This window comes from Crassostrea angulata, chromosome 5 (assembly GCF_025612915.1).
Source record: "Crassostrea angulata isolate pt1a10 chromosome 5, ASM2561291v2, whole genome shotgun sequence".
NCBI lineage: Eukaryota > Metazoa > Mollusca > Bivalvia > Ostreida > Ostreidae > Magallana > Magallana angulata.
Genome location: NC_069115.1, coordinates 34,007,623 through 34,027,484, shown reverse-complemented (window position 1 = coordinate 34,027,484; position 19,862 = coordinate 34,007,623). Strand labels below are relative to the sequence as shown.

The window sequence follows — 19,862 nt, the reverse complement described above, 5'->3', positions numbered from 1 at the left end:
GTAGACTTTAAACCTAGACAACTTTCTTGAGAAAACAACAGCTAGAATTTCCAGTAGAGAGCGTAATTTCATATTATATGTAACATTTGATCTTTAGCTAACGATTGAAAATAAGATAAAATAGGAACAGTAGAAAAGTACGTATTTCTTTAAACAAAATGTGTAAAAGATAGTAATAATCACCTGTATATCATTTCACTAAGCAGAAGTTATCAAAAGTTTTTTTTTTTTAAATCACACCAGAAAGATAAGTAAACATTTAAAAAAATGAAAAAGTTCAACCCCCCCCCCCCCTCCCCGGACACTACGATAAAAAAAAGGAAAATGGAAAAATTATAAAATATGTTTTAATCTTATGTTGATTTGTAATATTACTAAACACTGAACAAATATCAAGAAAAAGTCATAAATGGTCAATCACTTAACTTTATACAACATTAATACTTTCATATAAATGATCCCTGTTAATAATAAGACCAACATGTTGGACTTGATATTTGTTTTCCTCATTTTTGGTTCTAATATGCACGCAGATGTAGATGAATAATACGAATAAGTCGATGGCCCCAATAGTGATGATGGCAATTCGCAAAGTATATGAATTGTTCCTTTTGTTGTCTGAAAATAAGATATTCTAAATAAACAAAATATATAAACATGACTGTAAAAAAGATAATTATTTTGATGTTTTAAAGTAAAGTTTGGTACAGTACAGTTTAGTAAAATGTTATGAATAAATAATATCATTTCATAATTTTGCATTTTTACAAACTGTTCCTTAAGCTAAGGAAACTTCATAGCAGTTCATATACGCACCAGAAAAAAAGGTATCTTACCTTTGTAATCTGACACATTACAGTTTGATATGTGGTCATCAATACCGTCAGTGCAATTACAAATCTTAGGACAGCCATCTTCAAACTGATTGCAGGGACAAAATTCGTCAAATTCAGAGCTGTTATAACCTTTTGAAAAACTTAAAACATTAGCAGGACCAAAAAATGCATTATCATGATTACCATTAGATGGCATCATTGTTTAATGATAAATAGTAAACGTGTTCAATAGTAAGTATGGGAAGTTTGAATGGCAGTAAAAGTCTACTTAATGACTTTTTTCCCGAAATAAAATGTGCATGTTTGCAATGAGGAGTTCAGATTTATGACAATTCATTAGTAACAATACTAGCAATAAACGTAAAAATACTAACATATAATTGTCTTTACTACATTACAATGCTTATAATTATTATGTCATATCTGGAAATTACATAGTTTTTGCATGCAAAGTCATTAGACTTTAACGTTGGATACCACAAGTGCTTTCGTGTAATGTGCATTGAATGCTTTTGATATCAACTGCGATCCATCGTTTTATATTAACCTTTTCTATACATTATTTTTTTTTATTTTTAAGAATACTCTGCCATTAAGCTTTCGCCCTCAAATCATATTAATGCTTATGGATTAAAAAAAGGTATCGTTGAAAAATACTAAAACATACGCTTTTCCTGGTTTGCAAAAGCACAGAAATGAAAAAAACCCACATTTTCCGACATTTAAATTTCCCTCTTAATAACGATTTAATGTATTAGTAAACAAATATTAAATGTGGATTACATTTAATCGTTCGATTTCTTAAGGAAACTTATTTGAAAACTTAGCTTTGTTTGCCCATACAAAAAAAAATCCCAGTGCGCATGTGTTTTTAAGGAAAAGTTCTTAAAATAAAATGGTCTCTAATAGTGGATTAGAATATGTAACGTGAATCTTACGTTCAATAGTAATATTCTTACATCCATTCACGTGGTCACAAAGTTCTTCTGTACAGTTACACTTCATCTGACATCCACTACCGTAGCTTGGATGTCTGCAAGTTTTCTTACATTCTGGGCCCAAGTACCCAACTGGGCAAACTAGTGAACGAATTTAAACTGTTAATATGTAGGCTTAAAAACACCCTCCAAATCGCCCATATATATCATGATTCTGTATAATTATAATACCAATATTTTTTTTTTAATATTGTTACATTTAGCTTTGCATATATTATCAAAGACTCATTTGATTTACGTTTTGGGGTTGTGATTTTTTTATCAAGGAAATGAGATGACTCCACGACTGGTGACGATTTTGAAACAGGGTATAACGTTGGAGAGCCCTCTAAAAGAGAATAATTCTTGGAAGAAAACATGAGCATGGATCTTATATTGAATGAAACAGCAAGAACAAATAATTTTTAAATAGTAACGTTTCAACAGGAAATAAAGAGTTTGTTGAAAAATAGCCAAAAAGAGACAAAAATAAAGCATTTGAATAATTATATCATACAAAACTCAAAGTGTATTTAAATTTACCAATACAACCAGTTACAGCGTTGCAACTGGAGTTGTTACAGTTGCATTTGCTCTGACAGAAATGGCCAAAACTGGGATAGCGACACGGAATGCTACAGTTGTTTCCAGTAAGTCCTGCTGAACACGCTTGAAATAAACACAAAACGAGGTACATAAAATGTTAAAAAAGTATTTCAGTTCTATTTCATTTATCATCATTTGAAACAGATACTTACTAAAGTTTTTTGTCGACATAGCTGCTGCTTTTAATTTCATTCTAAATTAATAAAGTTTAATTGTATGTACAAAGATATAATAAATAAATATAATAATTAGTTGATGCATATCAACTTTCGACTTTACTTACGTTGATCTCTCTTCCCCGTCAATTACCAGTTCAAACAGAATAATTTTCACTAAAATTGAATGCATTGCACTATGAAACAGTCACTTGTCTGTTTGTAAATATCTAATTATATTATCGATAGATTGTTTATATTAATTTTTCAAAACAAGGAACAAAACGAAAATAAAGCTTATGCGTATTTCCTTGCAGTAACATGCATATCGCGATTATAATTAGTGTGAATTATTCGTTCCTTGTATTAATCTTCACCCTGCTTGTTACCTTTTGAAACTGCTTTTTGCATAGTTTAGCTCATTACATTTCAAAGTATAACTAAAAAGCTAGAACATTTTAATATCGTTCCTTGGTTCATGATTTTGATTCTGCTTTGATTCTACATTAAGTATTTGTTTTCGAATATCTTTGTTGAGTCATCTGTAAATGAACAACAAGGAAGTGGCTGTTAAAATCAATTTCAAAAAATAAGACGAGTTATCTTCCTGTACGTAAAAATATCAGGCGAGTCATGAATTATAAACATATATATTAAGTAACATATTTTGTTTTAACGTTTGTATCATTTAACCAATTATCATAAAAGCCCCCTCCTCTTGAACAGACAAAAGCAATGTAAAATTGCATTGAATTAAAATGAAAGTTATAAATTACTGGTCATTGTGTTTTATTGACAGTTACTTTCACCCTTCTGTTATCTCAATATATCCCAATGAGCATGAAATAAAACATATCACATATTCTGAGACATCTGTTTTATATTTGGATATTTTACTAGAAAACAAAATTAAAGGTAACCTAGCAACAAAACCTTATGATAAACGCCATGATTTTAATTGTTCAATCATCAACTTTCCTTACTTTCGAAGCAATATACCATCTTCACATGCTTATGGGGTTTATGTCTCTCAGCTTATTCGTTCTGCAAGAGTATGCTCCACATAGGATCAATTTCTTCAACGAGAAATGCTAATTACAAGCAAGTTGTTGATACAAGAATACATGAATGAAGAACCTAGATTAAAATCATCTTTCCGTAAGTTCGGTGGTCACTACAATGACCTTGTCAACAGGCACATTGTCTCATTAAGTCACATGCTGATTGACGTTTTTCGTACTTGTTAGACTACTATTTATACACCGGAACGACTACGGTTTCTTCCGTATTTCGTGATCTTGACAATGAACACTGACATGGTTAGGATTTATTCATATGAAATAAATCTTATATGAGGTAATTATTCTATTAATAATAATGTCTATTTCAGAAAATATTAAATATAGTTTTATTGCTCATTTGCAATTACAATTTCAATATGATTTAAGTTTTAAGCATAAAACAGAGTTTGTCATAGAGTATTTCCCCCTAGATTTGTTAACAGATAAGCACGGAAACAAACTTTGGAGTATGACAACTGACTAGGTTTATTCTACAATTGTACAATTCCAAGTATATAATCCAAACAAAGTGCATTTGTTCCAACGAGTTTAATCATTATACAAGAATGACAATCAAAAACGATATCACAATGCTGTATGTATACTTCAGAAACATTCCAAAGCCATATATTACTTATTTCTAGCGAAAAGAATAATTTCATGCACTTTATATGTAATGTATTTTGACACTTAAATGACAGAAGTGAACATAAAAACATCTTATATTTGCATTAATACGTGGTACACATTTGTGTGTTCTTTATGCCTGTTTGATTATTTTAAATGAAACCGAAAGCACGATTCATTTGGCAAGCAAAGAAGAAAACCGTTTTAATATAATATGAAATCTGCCCTTGAGATGAAAATCTCATTTATATATTTTTACCATCAGATACACTGTGAAAAGGGAAAATGCGAATCATGCATACGAACAATGATTTCAAACTGTGTTAACTCAACATGTTGTGGATTTTATTTTTATCATTTTACAGAAAAAAAATCTGCTTTAAAACAGTTTTATATTACATAGCAAGATCCGAAGCTGTAGGAACAGGTCGAGACCACTATATTTTTATGACATCGGCATTAAATTTATTTATGATGTACCTATGTTTCTCCATAGTGAGAATATGTTATAACAATATAAAAAAAGTAAACGTTATCACTACTATATTGTATATCTGTACGGTTTTACTGACTCAGAACTATTCAAGATGATTATGCAATGCAATAAAAATTTAAGAATAAAAATTTTCAAATATCATTCGGTTGATGTCATACAAAACGAGGAACAAAACTAAATAACGATGCAAAGTCACGCATCATTTATGTACTTTTACACAAGAAATTTAACTTTTTGGAATTAAATCTGTTTTGTTTGACCTGATCAATGTAACTGTTAAAAATGTAAATATAAAGTATCATTTTAGGGTAGAATGAATTAAACCCTAATATCTTCTCTCCTTTTTCTGATAACGAAATAACATTCAAATTAATTAGGTAATTATTAATAAATAATTTATATTTTCCCTGGTATAACAAAAAATTCCATTAGATAGATGTTGAAAAAAAAAATGTTGATACATTTGTATATCTGGACCACTTATTTTAGGGTCAGCCAAAATGCATTATTAATAAAAGCTCATTCAATTTAAAAACGTGTTTTGCTTTACATTTGAAAACCTACAATCAGGAAAATAAAAATAATTACATTTTTCTAACCCGGTAGATGTAGAACTGTGATCATTTGACAATTGTATTAAACTTTGCACAGGTCAAAACTCGCTGGTACTGTTACTATTACATATATCAAAGGTGAAATCTGGAAGTTCTCAATGTAGAAAGGGGAGCATTTAATTTTTTTTACACATTAAGGTATTTTGAACCAATTTTCTGATTTTGTACAATTTTCGTGCAAATAGCACACCGTTTAATTGCGTCATTTTATACAATATCTCAATGAATCACTTGAAATTTCACATTTTTTCTTTTTACCCAAAATATTACCGTAACATTGATTTACCCGTTTTTACTTATTTTTATCAATTTTGGATCGAAAGCTATTACATCTTAAATTTAGTAATCTATGGAGATTTAAAAATATTAGATATAAAAACATTAATTCATATAAGTATATTTTTTAAAAAGAGATTGAAAACGACATGTTTATCATTAAACCAGTAAAAGGATTACTTCTTTTCTCACAAATTTAATGCAAGTGGTACATGCATCTTAATCATAAGCGTCGGAACGGGGGGGGGGGGGGGGGCTTTTTTTTTGCTAAGTTAGGCCTAACCATTAGGCACATAGCAGATTAGAGGGTTCAGCCCCCCACTTTTTTTCGCAGAAATCACAATTGTTCCGTAATGAACGTTTGAAAGATTGAGAAGTTGGAGTCAAAGGCATACTAGCCCCCCCCCCCCCCTCCCTCCCTATGAAAATAAGAATATTTGGTAGGTAATTTTTTTTTTATTGGAAACATAGTTACACCCCCCCCCCAAGGATTAGGATTTTCATGGTTTTGGGAATTGGGTTTTTTTCTCTCAATATTTTTGAGGATCAGTCAAGCCCCCCCCCCTCCCCCACTTTCAATTTGCTTCCGACGCCAGTGTTAATTATGGTACAAGAAAATGTGTTCTTACATATATAAAGACATCAAAAATAAATATATCTTAATGTCAAGATCTAGTAAATGATTCTTTTTGGTGATAGAACCATTATGACCTAATAATTGATTTGGAGAATCTTTTTCTCGTACTTTACGGCTTTAAATGTTTTTTTTTAGAAAATTTCTTGACATTTTATGTTAAATCATGGGAAAAGTAATCCTGATACCTTTATATTTGACATCATTTCAAAGAGGAGGTCAAAAGATTGTTTACTGCCGATTTCGGGGAGACTGTAGGCATTTTAGATGTGTTGAATTCGTCAAAAATTGATAAATCTCCGAAATTTGTTGTTCAATTCCTTCATATTTCATTGAAAATGACAGTTTAAAACATGATTTTTCATTGTGTTTACCAAACATTTTAGCCCCGGTACACATTATCAAACAAAGCTATTGTTTTGAAGCATGATTGAAAGAATTTATATCTTAAATTCTATGAACTTGTAGGCACCTTTCATTTACTAGAACTTGACCTTAAGATGCATTTTACAGTAATTAACCGTTTATCCTTAGGGGTTAGTTGCATACAGTTCAATGCTCGATCTAACTTTTAACAATACCAACTGAAATATCTGGAACATGCTGAGGAGACTCAATTCTCAATCTCGATAAGGTACCAAACATAGATTTGTCAGTTGTTTACACTTGCTCTGAATTGCTGTGGATTTCGAATACATCTTATTCCTTATTCCTTGCGCCCGAGATGTCATCGCAAATTTGGAAACATAAACACATAAAAGTATAAAAGCTAATATTGAAAGAACAACGATTACTGTATGAAGAGAGAAACGTTTGTTTGCATCAATTGATTTCGTCATTATATCTTCACGAGAAGGAGACGTATTCTCAATATTCCTGACATTGGTCCATGTGTGTACTAAAACAATAGATTATATAAAAATAATGAAATATTTATGTTTCTCTTGTTCAATTCGAAAAAAATTCATTAAAGATAAAAGTGAATTCAATATTTTACCTGATATATTCCCTGTATATTTTTTAGTATAAATAGTGTTCGTTACCATTTTGTCAGTCGTCAAATCTACAAGAAAAAATATTTTTTAAAAATCATCGAGCAGGTTTGTACGAGGTAAACAATTAATTTTAAAGTTTGTATAGAAAAAATGTATTCTGGTAAATTTGATATAATTGAAGCAAATATAGAATATTGATATAAAATTTGGTTAAGGAACAAATTATTTCAGCCACAAAAGGGAAGGCAAGTGGTGGATACAGTTATATCCCAATGAGGCTGTCATAATCAATGATTTCATCATCTCTTGATAAGTATTGGACAGAAAGATCGAGTCAGTTGTTAAGATAAAAAATAAAGTAAAAACGATAAGGATTATTACAATTTATAAATACATGTAGCATTAAAGTCAATCTAATCAAAATGACATCAGATTATAGAGAGGTTGTGTGACAACGTACATGCATAAGACCTATGTATCGTTCAAATAAGTACATTGAGATCTGTTTAGGGAAATATGCTTGAAGAAAATACTTCAAGAAATATAAAATGTAGATTTTTAATGATAATGACATGAATATTATTTAGATAATTGAATTAAAAGATGCCTGATTAAGATTCAAATCTAGTTCAGAATTAATTATGATCCGTACTGCATATTTCATATATGAATATAGCAGTGAATTTTTTTTAATTTAAAACAAAATATGTAATGAATTTGACCTATATATGCGTTGTTTATCATGTCATACAAATTGACACTTTACTCACCTTCTCTGCATCCTTCCTTGAAGTTACAAATATTTTCTGTGCAATTGCATTCTTCTTGACAATTCAATCCAAAACTTGGAAATCGACATGGTATACTGCAATTTGTGGCAATGAAACCTATTTCGCAGCCTGTAAGAAAAATTAAGACATAAATGGAATGAACTATAAGCGATGTTATGCATTTCTCGCCCAAAATTAAAGTTCTGTAGATATCTTTTTAAAAAAAAATTGAAGATAGTTAAAATCATGTAGAAATTAGGAATGTCAATGGTAGTCCCCAAAGTGACGTCATAATGTTAAGTTACTTGTACATGGGTTTGCGTAGATTATCGTTTTCTGTGAATACATATGTCACTTGATAGTCTTTCGGAAAACAAAAAAACATGTTAGGTTTGTTACTGACTGACTTCAGACATATACCCGATTGATCAATCTCATTATTGTCAAGTTTAAGAAATAATAAGATTTGGTAACTTAAATCTGTGAAAAATCCAAAGAAAAAAAAATCCAATATTACCTTTCTTCGTTGTACCAACAGCTGCATCATATCCACGACTATAGAAGATGTACATAAATTCATTACACAATAAAAGCTTTACATTATGAGTGTAGTATTGTTTACATAAGATGTCGGATACACAATAAAAAATAGGAACACTTACTGCTCACTCCTGAATTTAACAATAAAAATACAATTTAAGACTAATTTGTTTTGGCACATTCGTAAACATCATTAAACTGTTCACAAATAAAAGATGTTTGAAAAACTTCCTTGGTGTTTAGGTTTGTTGATAAAAAGTCTCTTATCCAGGACCATATTTAACTCAGGGAAACAATAATGTCATCTGAATAATTGTTTTAGTATTGGTCGTTACACAAGTACGTGCGTTAGTGAATTGTGTCCTAACGTTTCATAACTCATCACGCAATCGCAGTATGAATGCATGGATACCAAACAGGACATTTGAGTTTAATTCTAAGGTTATTTTTGGAATCTACACACACAGCTTAAAAGTTTTTTTTTATCACGTATTTAAAATTATCCTAAAAATATTTCATGGTACATGTATATTTAAGATATTGTTAAAATAATTGCTTTTGAAGCCGACTTAGCGCTTATTAAAAGCAGTTTGAAGCTATCGTGCATGACGTTATAGGTGTCAACTTTTCATACTTCTTGTATTTAATGAAAGTGTTTTCGTTTGTGTGTTATACCTAAATGAAACTTTTGACATTTTTAGGCGTTTATGCCTTTTAATACATTTAAAGGTAAAATTTGAAAATTTTACCTAAATTTTCTAATTGTTCCACAATAAATGAAATAAATAAACTACGTGTTGAGCTGATATTACAAGTTTAATGAGGTATTTGGTCATTTTGAATTCTGTATCCTTTGAAAACCATTTTTTTAAGCAATATCCCTTATTAATCTTATTAATCTGTATTTTTTATGATATCAATATCGGTAATTAAAATTGATATCGGTAATAAATGAAATTCATACTTGATGTGTTTGTTGCATTTGTAAAGCATTTTGTGATTGGTAAACATTTAATTACATTCTGATATGCTTCAAATGAATGTAAAAAACAAAATTGTCATCAAAAACATCATCAATTTTTTTTATTGTTGTGTTGTACATATATATATAGTCATAAATGTAAATTGCTGGATATCACCGATGAAGGCACCTGAGATAATAACACAGATGCCATTTGGTCACTTTAAGAGAAATGTATATAAAAGCGTCTGCTTAACAGGCAATATCACTTTTCACGAATCAAAAAAAAAATATTTTTAAAGATAGAGGTAGGATCAAGTGGCATGGAGGGTGAGCATTTTCTGCTGACCAGTCACACCCGCCGTATGCTCTTCGTCGTAATCTGGGAAAAATACTCAGCATGCTTTAAATAATTTGAAAGTAACAGACTTTTACTCCAATTATAAGAGACCTGGCGGAATTGTTTTTGTATAAAAACAGGAGTCCTGGACAACTCTGTAAAATACATGTATTATGGCATAAAATTCGTAATTTTATGCGAAAACTGTAGCAAATTTTTCTTTAAATTTTACAAAATATTAGTTAAATATGTGAATAAACTTTCACTCCTGAAAAATAAAGTTTTTTCCTTTTAAAATTGAAAGATGGTGATATTGAACTTGTATTTTCTTGCAATTTTGATGTATCGACCATACAACTTACGAAAAGATGACTTCAAACCTGAATGTTGATAGTCCTGTTTTATCAACTCAGTAGCTTGCCTCAACATAGAAACTGTACACATGTAGAACATGCCACTGTGTATCGAATTGACTGAGAGACAAAAATACAATATGCAGGTGATAAAGGTAATTTGCTACATAAGTAAGGAAAGTTTATGTAAAAATCGAAGTCATCACGTTTATTAGTTTTGTTTTATCCTTACCATTAATATCCCTTTCCAGTAAAATATCCAAAAATGAAATAAGGAACGCAGACTCTGTAGAACATTTTATTTCAAGTCCACTGGGATATATATATATATATATATATATAGAGAGAGAGAGAGAGAGAGAGAGAGAGAGAGAGAGAGAGAGAGAGAGAGAGTCGACATAAGTATTGGTAATATCAGGCAAGGATTGTTCTCCTAAGTTTTGTTCCAGAATTAATATTTCTTTTTCTAATTGTGATTCTCGCTTACTTACATTTTTCTTCTTAAAAGTAGAGTATGAAATTGTTTTCCCTCTTATTTCCATTAACAAGATGTTTAGAAATATTTGGTCATATATTGTAAAAGATATTGTCTATCTCTGGAATTAATTCTCTATTATAAACTAAACAGGCATATTGTAGCTAAACCTCGCAAATCTTTTCCTTAATTAGTTTAACATAATCGTTGTCTGTTAGTAGTGAATTATTAAATTTCCAAAAACCTTTACCCCTCTTAAATTCATTTGTTTTAAAAATTAATACTACTGGTGAATGGTCTGATCGATAACTATTTTCAAACTTTATTTGTGGAGCCAGAGATAAAAAAGATTGTGAGATCCAAAAAAAAAATCAAGTCTTCCCTGTTTAATTGGGTTTCTCTTTCTCCATGTGTATCTTCTTAATGTGGGATTATTTTCTCTAAAAATATCAATTAAGTCAAAATTCTCCATGAGTTTATGAACTTCTACTTGTGCCTTAGGATTATTTATTATTTTATAGTTCATTGTATCTAGGTCTTGATTCAATACTAAGTTAAAATCCCCACCTATTATAACATATTGGCCTGAGTAAATTTCTTCTATCTTTCCTAACAGTTTGGAATAAAACTCTGGGGTATCAGAATTTGGGCCATATTAGTTGACTAGTAAAAATTGTAGGTTGTCAATTGTAGCCTCTAAAATAAGATAATTTCCATTTTCATCTCTGTAATTTTTATGTACTTTAACTTCACAATTATCATTAAAGAGAATTGCAATTCCCCTTGAATTTGACCTATATAAATTAAAAAAGACATCATGACCCCACATTGTTTCTATATAATTTTCTTCTTCAGTTGTAAAATGTGTATCTTGAATAAAATAAACATTATATTTTTTCAATTTTAAATTCATTAAAACATCTTGACACTTTCTTTAATCCCCTAGTCCTTGACAATTTACAGAGATAATTTTCAGTTGGTTGGTCATATAATCATCTGTTAATTTAACCATTGTCAAACACAAAATACATAACAAATACCATGCCCCGATAGAGAGAAGAGAGGGATATTATGTTCCCTATTGAAAATAAAAGGCTGTGCATATAAGAAAAGGTACATATTGCGCAGACTGGCAAATGCATGGTAGTTTATTTTAACTAGTTTTTACATGTAACATGACCCTGTACTTGGTTATACACATATATGAAAAAAGATTGTTATACTATCTTTAAAATAAGGACGTTTGAAAAGTTATGTTCAGAAGTTAATTGAGAGAATGTAATTCAATCGGAGAATTACTTATTATTTGTAAAATTGAACGCATAATTACATCCTCCCCGACTCATGTACATAAGCATGTAATAAAGAACAAAATCACGTCTAAAAGAAACACTTACTCTTTAAAGGATAACGCACCAATATCTCTCAGGTGTTGTCAAAGTGTTGTGACTTTATATAAAAACAAAAAAGGGGAAAAAACGGAAAAGAACAGAGAAAAGATCCATTCTCTGATTCTCAGCTGTTAAACCGGATACGACTCTGCTGATACTAAATATAAAACCGGAATTGTACACTGAGAAATTCCGGCGTAACATACACAATGAAATGAAATGGGCGGACGATAGCGCATTATTAATAACACTTTAAACAGAATAAGATATGGAAAAATGCTGAAAAAATGGAAAAATCATAGAAAATTTACAAATCAGGTAGATTGAAGGTAATAATGAAAAAGGTCATACAATTGTGAGAATAATAAAGTAGAAAAAAGTCTTTATATATATATATATATATATATATATATATATATATATATATATATATATATATATATATAAGGGGGGAAATGGTCATTAAGTTACACAGGGAAATACCGTATTTTGTTCTTCGCCACCAATATTGTTTACCCGGAGTCAGTATTAATGTTTCTCAGTGCGCTCAATCCGACATCCTTTATGTGAACGAATCTGCGCGCACCTATTTTGCTTCCATATCATTTTGATACCACGACAGTTACATTTAGATGTTCATTGTCGATAAGGGATCTTAGCAAGGCTCTCCCTGCCCCATGTTCTCCGTCGTCGTCCGCCCCCTCGTGAATGATTCCGTCGTTACTCTTAAATCGATAGGCAAACACATTGTGGCTCGCACTTGACACTGTAGGGGCACGCATGATATCGATGAGAGCTCCTCTAACCTGCTTGTGAGATTCGGTCGGTGTAGCGTGGGCGGTGAACCGATTACCGTTGTCCTCTATCTGTTTACCCGCAGAGATTGGACTTTTGATTTCTTCACCTGAGATGACCTCGTCAGCGGATGGACGTTGGCCCAGTTTGTCTCTGTATATGTTGCCGCTCTTTGTTAAAACCAACTTGTCTCCCTTGATTTTCGTGTGCACATTTTTGGCAGCGTACTTCTGTTGTATATCAAACAGTTTCTTGCGTTTTTCCCTCAGCTCCTCTGGGCGGTGGCTGGCTATTCTGATGGGCGACTTTTTACTGCTGAGTACCGGGATCTTCCTCATCACCATATCTTTGTAAATTTTGTCAGCAAACTGGATACACACCGGTCTTAATATGCATATTACCAACAGACTCCTTATCAATTTCCAGTTCCTTTTCAAAAACGTTTTGTATTATTTTTGCCAGGTTTTCGTCGTTCCCTCTTTCCGGATCCTGTTCTTTAATTCCGTTAATGATAATGCTATTTTCAAGAGAACGGGTTTTTAGTTCTAGGATCTGTTTTTCTTGGGAATTTACACGGAACTTCAGTTTGATCACATAGTCTCTTAGTCTACTGAGCTCCCACAGCATTTTCTCTTAATTGCTTCCGAGTTCCGTAACTGTATATAAGGTATCATTCGCTTGTTCCTGCACCAATTCCACCTGTTCTTGCATTCCATGCTTACCTCGAATATCGTTCGTTAATTCATCTAGATGTCGACCTTGTGCATCCATTCTTAACATGAAGCCCAAGGGTATTCTGGATATTGGTAATTCCTTGGAAAATATCCCTAATTTGAAATTCTTCAATTTTGTCCTTTGGAGGAGGAGTCTCCGTTTCCGTTTCCGATTCCATATTCGCTGAATCAGATATTCGGTGTCTTTTCCTATTATCTAAACTCTGGGTAGCGTTATTACTCATGTATGTAGATCAGTGAATACAGCTCAAACAGGTAAACAGGTAAACAAATAGATCCCCTTTGTTGATTTAAGACCAAATAAAACACTTACTGATTTACTGTCCACAATCACAACACGGACAAACACCGGATATTGGATTTGTTATAATTTTTCACAAGTCTTTTCCACTATTTCATCTAAATTTCACTAAAAATTTCACTCTTAGGGTGCACGTTAAAAAAACCCTCCTTACATGCCGGGCATGCGCAGGTATATTGCGTTGTTAGTGTTATGGTTCTTGCTGAATTGAAACTTTTGTTAGCTCCCTGAGTCTTGACCTGGTTCTTTATGGTCTTAACTTGAAGTTCCACGCAGTTATCGTTCGGAAAATTTTTGTCAACTCCACCAACTAGATTAGTGCTAATGTTCCATTTGTATTCAAAGCTTTCACGAGGAGACAGTAAAGCAATAGTGTAGGAAATCATTCTCCATAACCAGATTTGATATTTGTAATGCCTTGTTGCTGATGCATATGACCACTCCAATTTTGCATTTCGTATACATCTTTCTCCATCTGCCATCTTGTACGCATCATTGGTGTCATATAATAAGCATGCCATCCTCAGAAAACAAGTAACTGCATCACCCAAGCTCACCGTTTGAGGAGGTACATGAAACTGCCATTTATGAACTTTGCACAAATGCCGCCTAAAATGTCCCTCAGTCGTGTAATGTTTCCCACAGAAACAAGTAAATCCACCAGGACTTTTCATCTGATGAATGTTCTGCATATCTTGATCTAAAAGATTAAAGTTGTCTCTAAGCTTCACAACAGCCTTTGTTTCATATATTCCTAAGTTGGTCATCACAGCATCAGCTTGTGTTAAAATCCACTGCAGCTGCTCTTCACTACTCATAATGGAAAAAACGGGAAATCCTACGCAATTTGTGTCCTTCAGACCACTTAATATCAAAAATGCTGCAACGATGTATCTTTCTAAAACATCCTGGACAAAATGGTAGTGAGATTTGCAACAGATAAAAATATATTGAGAAACACTGACAGTTATAATTTGTTAACCGTATACATTGTACATGTCTATTTTAAATTGAAGACCTGCACATTTTCTTCACCCTATAAAGTGTATAGGTACCTTCCTTCAGGCCATACTTTTTTCTCTTATGAAGTTAAAGAGCAGATTTTTTTTTATAAAGGTGGGGAGAAATATTTATTTTCTGGTTATATTAAACAATATGATTATGAGATATATTAAAATTGGGGAGGGGGTTTAGCAGACCTCAATTCCCCTCTGAATCTTTGCTAGAAATTTGCAGTATGAATGAATTTCTCACCTATAAGCTGTGGTTACAGCATCTGGTCCTGTGACATCCCTTCGGTTTATCAAGTTTCTTAGCTGGTACAAGGAACCAGGATCATTGCTGCTCTTTTCTTTATAGAACAGTTGATAAATGCCCTAAAAGGATAACATTTACATTCAATACATGTAGATTCTCTTTGGCTTGATTATGTAGGTAATATTGCAGTCTGACCAAAGCCAGACCCTACTCACTTCACTTCAAAGTGAATTGGTTGGCTTTAGTTAGACTGGGTAATGTTGTTTGTTAAGTTAAGCTTGTCATATTTGTTATTTTTAAATCATATAGCAAGTCACAGTCAATAATAAATATCACATTAAGATAAATATACAAGCTCACATTTTTGAATTTAACTGAAGTTAGTATTGATATTTGAAAAAAAATAATTTTCGAACTAATTAGTAATAACCATGAACAAAACAGTATGAACATTTGGGAATATCAATCAATGAGGCTGTAAGAAGGGAGAGAGTGCTTAAATTACAATCGCACACCTACAGACCTATATTCCAGTTTCATTGTCTTCCCTGTCATTCAAATTAAAGATCAGAGATCAATTTAGCAGGCTTGGTTTGAAGTTTATGACAAGTCTATGTCTTTAGACATTAAAGTTAAATTTTGAGACACCACTATATCTAAAAATTTGTTAGTGTTATTTATCCTTAAGGATTCACATGGACATAATTCATATGTTCTAAAAGGGTTGTTAAAATACAGAAATATGATTTAAATAATCGTTTGAAAATAAACTCAAGTTTAACTAATTAGAAAAAAATCCATTTATAACCATAAATCATGCGCGGATCTAGAGTGGGGAGGGGGCAGAACCCCCCCCCCCCCCCCCGGCAAAATTTAAATTTCTTTAAATTACATTATAAAATAGAATTACCAAAAAATATTCCTTGGAACACCTAGCTACCCCCTTAAAAAACAGGGGTAAAATTCTGGATCCGTGCATGATAAATGATAAGGAAAATAATCAAATTGCACATTACTCATATATTAATGATATTTTAAAAGACTCCATGAGAATCCCTATTAATAAAAATTATAAACTTACAATTGAAAATTGAAACCAAAACAATGCTGAATCAACATGAACTGTAATTGAACTCCAAGAGAAATAATGTCACCAGGAGGAAATTCATCTGTCTGTGGAGGCCCTCTGGTCTATGTATTACACCCAATAAATTCTCAAATTCAGATTTGTTGTTGAACATTGCCAACTGTGCACCAAAAGCGCGCTCGTTAGTGAGTACATCACCTCCGAAGACTACAGGTTAACAAATCTCTTTTGAATCTACAACACAATGGGGTAAAACAAGGTTGTGTATTTTTTGCAATATGTGTATCATGCCTTCAGTTGAATTTTCACTGGCGTCAATTAAGTCAGCATTAAAGAAAACAGTCTTTTGTTTGGCAATTTCTATAAATTCATGAGGGATGTACTTTGGTAACACTTTCTCGAAATGCTTCAAAGCAGTAAAATTTTTCACCAATATTTTGGCAATATGTATTTGCAAATCTTTATGATATCTAAGGATTTCTTCATCAGACAGTAACCAATTTGAAGCTTACAGATGAAGAACATCTGCAACTCTTCCAGTAGATGGTACATGCATGTAAGTCTGGGCCTGTAATTCTTTTCTGTGTTAATAAAAACAAGAACCAGTGCCAGCTTTTCCTCTGTCGATCGGACGTCATGTTTCCTGGACTCACAAGTAAATCTAAGTTATCTCCCAGCACTTCTATTGCCTTAAGCCTTTACAGGATTTAGTTTGGCTCTCTTGATTTCATTCTTAAGTCTTTCCATTGATTTTTCATGTGATGCTGTAGTGTACATTTCTGAAGAAAAAGTTCCATAGGGTACAATGCAAGAATTGGACACCGACTTCTTACCATCTTTCAATGAAATGTCAAACCTAGATTGGCTGGAAGAGTACTCCGTACTCTCAGTTAATAATGTTAAAGAGGTGTTTGCAGTACTGTATGGCTCCAATCATGAATTATACAATGCTGTAGTTTCAAATCCTGAATAGGTGGCTCCACATCCATTTGAAAGAATGTCCAACTTTGATTTAGCTGATAATATGTCTAAGTCAGCACAACTTTGATGATCACACGGTAAAATTCCATCACTTCTTTGAGAGTCACTATCAATAACAGCTTCCCCTAGGAGAATAAGTTTTCGTTGTTCTGTGTATGCTTCAGCTGTCGCTTTTATTCTATCTTCTTGCTGTTTCAGCAAAATCTTTTTCTTCTTGTGAATGGTAGAATGAGTAACGCTAATTCCCATGTCATGCAGAATGGAGATATCCTAAAATATTTTCATATAGATAATTATAACATCATTTTTTTTTCAAGTCTGGTTAATGTTAAATATTTGCATTTGCTTATATTTTTTCTTGAATAAACCTGGCTACTAATTTTCAAAAGCGTTAAAATATGTATAAACTTTTTTATCGGTCAAGGGGTTATATTTATGACATCACAATGAACAAAGCTTGTTATTCAGGTGTTATATTATTATTAAAATGAAAACACAGTTATACTTAGAAAATCAATTGTTATAACTCTCTCAAATGTAAATATAAGTAATAAATAAGTTTACAGGGATATGGACTTGGTTGGTACGTGATCAAATCTACTGAGAAGCCCTTTGCACCTCACTTTTTTTCTTAAATATTCGAATTCTGCATAATTTTGTAGTAATACTGTGAACATTTATATTTATCAGATTTACAGAGAAAACACAACAAAACTACAAAGTAAAATGTAAGTTTGCTTTGTACCTCTTTGGTGGCTCCACACTGATCAAGAACAAAGCCAATGACATGTTGAATCTGCGAAAGTTGGTGGTTTCTACCATATAACAATACAGAAGTACACAGGTTGTTGGTGTACTGTGTACTACTAGAGGACTTAATGTCTTTACTGACAATGCTTTGAAAAATTCTGACTATAGATGGTGCTCTAAAAATAAGTTCATCTAATATTTGTTTCCACTTGATATTGTTATCATACTTCAATAAAGTTTCGTCTTTACTACACAGGTTGCACACCTCTTTTCGAATTTCCTTACATAAACAATCAAGCAAAGCTGACTTGAATTGGTCATCTTTTGTAAGAGACTTTATACACGTATCAGGGTTCCTGTTGTTCAATATTGCCTTACAGACAGATTTTTGAACCTCGCTGTTAATAATACGGAATCTGTAGTTGCTTCCATACTTGACAGTAATCTGAAAAAAATATTAATACAATACAAATAAAAGTGACAAGCACTTAAAGACCACAAAAAACCCACATTACTATAAAAGTCCCTTGCAGGAAATTGTGGTTCATGACTTAAATATCTCACAAGATGGGCAAGCTAATGCTTGAACATAATAAAAGGCATGTCTAACAGTCTATAAATGTGCGGATCTAGAGTCTGGGTCAGGGGGGTCCCCACCCTTGCAAAATCAGATTTCTTTAAATTTACATTATAAAATTACGAAAAGAAATACTTTTCTGCATCCGGGCATACTATAGCTTAACGTAAAACGTGTGTTTCTCAATCACATAATAATTAAAAGATCTTACCTTCACAGAAAAAATCTTCTCTTCACTGATTTTAGTTTGAGTTGAACTGTCAACCGTTATAGGATTTATTGGTGGAGGATCATCGTCGATGGTTGATGGTAAAGCACCCCCTTCTCTGCTTGTTTTGACACAACATGGTGAAGCACTGACAAGAGGCAATATTCTCCTTGCCTTAAATTTTCTAGGTGTAGGAGTCTTTGAAACGGCTCTATACTCTCGCTTTGAAAAATGTTTAACTGTTGTTTGTAAAGATGATTTAGCACTTGAAATATTTTGTCTAACACTTGTTACCCTTTTCAGATCTTCAAATATTTCACAGCGCTTCTGTTTTAAAACGTCTATCTTAGTTCGAATTTCCTCATCCAATCGAACCAATCTCTTAAGTTTATTTACACAAAATTTACAAGCGTATCCCTTTCGTGCAACACTTAATTCAGTTAATAATGCACTGTATAACTTACTGGCCTCTGTTGCTAAAGATCGATAATACTTTAAATCAGTTATTGGTTTCAAACATAATTCACATGTTTTCCCACTGGTCTGACTGGACGTCACCATTAAAAAATTCCTACATCGCTAAAAATCGTTTTGATTGGATATCGGTGCGTACGTCACGTAATAAATATTTATGATTTTATTCATGTAAAACGTGGGCATTTCCCAGGACGCAGCCACGGGTTTGTGGAAATAGAATGGACACAAAACCCGTGGCTTGAGACGATGGAGAAGCTATTACATTTTATTTGATAAGTTAAGCACGCATACATATTGGTTATTGAATAAAAAGATGGAAATTTGCGCTTCATAAATACTTTTAAAATAGAAATAATATCAGTATCTAAATATATACTAGATAATACCAAACACACGAACAAAGGATAGACAATTGATGATGTAACACATATTTCAATGTGATTGACGCACAATAGCTCATATTGACAATGACAATCGTTTGAACTGTTTACATTTCATAGTTAACAAGATACTACCTAAGAACGTTAACTTTATAAGAATAGTCCACCGTAGACTTTAAACCTAGAGAACTTTCTTGAGAAAAAACCT

At 32.1% G+C, this 19,862-nt stretch overlaps 3 protein-coding genes and 1 long non-coding RNA gene across 4 annotated transcripts; all 4 read right to left on the bottom strand.

Annotated features, from left to right (window-relative positions):
• Positions 1–347: 347 nt before the first annotated feature.
• Positions 348–2,767, bottom strand: LOC128185571 (protein draper-like). The gene is made up of 7 exons (XM_052855153.1): positions 2,703–2,767; positions 2,572–2,612; positions 2,357–2,482; positions 2,073–2,162; positions 1,775–1,915; positions 837–965; positions 348–618 (listed from the first exon to the last, which is right to left on the bottom strand). Exons 1-7 carry the CDS (start codon positions 2,765–2,767, stop codon positions 428–430), a joined length of 783 nt encoding a protein of 260 aa, XP_052711113.1. The 3' UTR covers positions 348–427.
• Positions 2,768–6,536: 3,769 nt separating this feature from the next.
• LOC128185572 (uncharacterized) lies at positions 6,537–8,146 on the bottom strand. Its single transcript, XR_008243827.1, has 3 exons — positions 8,048–8,146; positions 7,280–7,345; positions 6,537–7,180 (listed from the first exon to the last, which is right to left on the bottom strand). It is a non-coding gene; the product is annotated as an uncharacterized LOC128185572 (long non-coding RNA).
• A 4,484-nt stretch (positions 8,147–12,630) lies between these two features.
• Positions 12,631–13,643, bottom strand: LOC128182960 (protein IMPACT homolog). Its single transcript, XM_052851741.1, has one exon. It carries the CDS (start codon positions 13,244–13,246, stop codon positions 12,710–12,712), a length of 537 nt encoding a protein of 178 aa, XP_052707701.1. The 5' UTR covers positions 13,247–13,643; the 3' UTR covers positions 12,631–12,709.
• Positions 13,644–17,023: 3,380 nt separating this feature from the next.
• On the bottom strand, positions 17,024–19,358 carry LOC128185355 (uncharacterized). Its single transcript, XM_052854971.1, has 3 exons — positions 18,801–19,358; positions 18,008–18,457; positions 17,024–17,532 (listed from the first exon to the last, which is right to left on the bottom strand). The coding sequence occupies exons 1-3, from the start codon at positions 19,356–19,358 to the stop codon at positions 17,215–17,217; spliced, it is 1,326 nt and encodes a 441-aa protein (XP_052710931.1). The 3' UTR covers positions 17,024–17,214.
• Positions 19,359–19,862: the final 504 nt, after the last annotated feature.

Bases quoted from the DNA above. Each gene is read 5' to 3' on its own strand.
- LOC128185355 (XM_052854971.1), bottom strand. From the start codon at position 19,358: ATGGTGACGTCCAGTCAGACCAGTGGGAAAACATGTGAATTATGTTTG. The intron at 18,458-18,800 runs GTAAGATCTTTT...TATTTTTTTCAG, and splicing joins AGAAGATTTTTTCTGTGAAG to ATTACTGTCAAGTATGGAAG. The intron at 17,533-18,007 runs GTACAAAGCAAA...AAAATATTTTAG, and splicing joins AGTGTGGAGCCACCAAAGAG to GATATCTCCATTCTGCATGA.
- LOC128185571 (XM_052855153.1), bottom strand. From the start codon at position 2,767: ATGCATTCAATTTTAGTGAAAATTATTCTGTTTGAACTGGTAATTGAC. The intron at 2,483-2,571 runs GTAAGTATCTGT...GTTTATTTCAAG, and splicing joins TATGTCGACAAAAAACTTTA to CGTGTTCAGCAGGACTTACT. The intron at 619-836 runs GTAAGATACCTT...TCTTATTTTCAG, and splicing joins TAATGTGTCAGATTACAAAG to ACAACAAAAGGAACAATTCA.
- LOC128182960 (XM_052851741.1), bottom strand. From the start codon at position 13,246: ATGGTGATGAGGAAGATCCCGGTACTCAGCAGTAAAAAGTCGCCCATC.